The following is a 1619-nucleotide window of genomic DNA, read 5'->3' as shown; positions in this document are numbered from 1 at the left end:
TTGACTCACTTCATTCGCGAAGCGAATGATCTTCGCTTCGCGGAAACAACAAAAACCACCATCTCGCTTTTTCCTTTCTTCGGTGCTACCTTTTTCTTTCCAAGGGATGGGGTTGGGGTGTATAAGAACCTTTTTTTTGAGGATCCCGGGAACAACTCCTAGGTCAATTAGGATCAAATGTTGGAACCTCATGGGTAAGGATAAGGTAATGGAATTGATAGAGAAATTCATAAACCTAGGTGGGATAGGAGAATTGATAAAGGGAATAGAGATGATGATAGAGATCATACTGAGAAACAGAAGAATTCCGTACGGATACAACTCTTATTTGAACGAAATGAAAAAAATGCGATCTTTGTTGTCTAATAGAACAAACACTAATACCTTAATTGAGTCGGTCAAGATTCAATCTGTTTTTCAAAGTGCTTCTTCGATTGCTCAAGACATCTCTTTTCAACTGAGGAACAAAACAAGATCATTTCGTTCCATTTTTAGTAAAATAGTGAAGGATATTCCATTAGTAATGAAAAAAGGGGTGGAGGGGATCCGTATATGTTGTTCAGGTCGATTAGAAGGCGCAGAAATAGCTAGAACTGAATGCGGAAAATATGGAAAAACATCTCGTAATGTATTTAACCAGAAAATAGATTATGCTCCTGCGGAAGTATCTACTCGTTACGGAATCTCAGGTGTCAAAGTGTGGATTTCATATAGTAAAAAAAAGGGGGGACATGCTATATCCGAAACGTACGAAATATAGTAAATATCGTAAAGGCAGATGTAGTAGGGGTTGCAAACTGGACGGTACACAACTTGGTTTTGGAAGATATGGCACTAAAAGTTGTAAAGCTGGTCGTCTTTCATATCGAGCCATTGAAGCAGCGCGTCGGGCTATAATAGGACAATTCCATCGTGCTATGAGCGGACAATTCCGAAGAAATGGTAAGATATGGGTAAGAGTTCTCGCAGATCTCCCTATTACCGGGAAACCTACAGAAGTAAGAATGGGAAGAGGAAAAGGAAATCCTACGGGTTGGATTGCTCGTGTGTCTACGGGACAAATCCCATTTGAAATGGATGGTGTGAGTTTATCAAATGCTCGACAAGCCGCTACATTAGCGGCGCATAAACCATGTTCGTCAACCAAGTTTGTTCAATGGTCGTAACGTAATTGGTTAGTGGGGAAAAACCGGGCCGGGATTCAAAAGAATTAGGCGAAGTGTTTGTTCCTGAACGACGGAAGTGGAAAGACACTAAGGGAGAGGGATATACTCCTTTATTTTTTTAATCGCCGAAATTGTACGATGAACCTTTTTGTTCCAGGCGTACGACCCCGAAACGTTACTGTTTTTTAAGCCGGGCCCGGTTTAGAAAGTGATAGTAGTAAGAATAAATAAGAAAGAGAAGAGCTAAGATTCAGGTAATGAAATTTTGGGAGAAAGGAGGAAAAGTATGTATATATCTGGGGGGTGGGGCTATATGTATGTAGAAAGGGATCAGTCTCTATCCATCCGGATACTCACGTAGGCTACCAAGTAAGTAAATTCAGGTAATGTCTAAATAACAATGAAACAAGAGCAAGCCAACAAGCTCAAACATAAAAGTTAGTTGGCAAGCTA

At 40.3% G+C, this 1619-nt stretch overlaps 1 protein-coding gene across 1 annotated transcript; it reads left to right on the top strand.

Moving 5' to 3' along the window:
• Positions 1 to 650: 650 nt before the first annotated feature.
• Positions 651 to 1166, top strand: rpl16 (ribosomal protein L16). The gene has a single exon. The coding sequence runs from the start codon at positions 651 to 653 to the stop codon at positions 1164 to 1166; it is 516 nt and encodes a 171-aa protein (YP_009709943.1).
• Positions 1167 to 1619: the final 453 nt, after the last annotated feature.

Source organism: Manihot esculenta, mitochondrion (assembly GCF_001659605.2).
Source record: "Manihot esculenta mitochondrion, complete genome".
NCBI classification, from domain to species: domain Eukaryota; kingdom Viridiplantae; phylum Streptophyta; class Magnoliopsida; order Malpighiales; family Euphorbiaceae; genus Manihot; species Manihot esculenta.
Note: the sequence above shows the minus strand (reverse complement) of the source record. Positions and strands in the feature narration are given on the sequence as shown.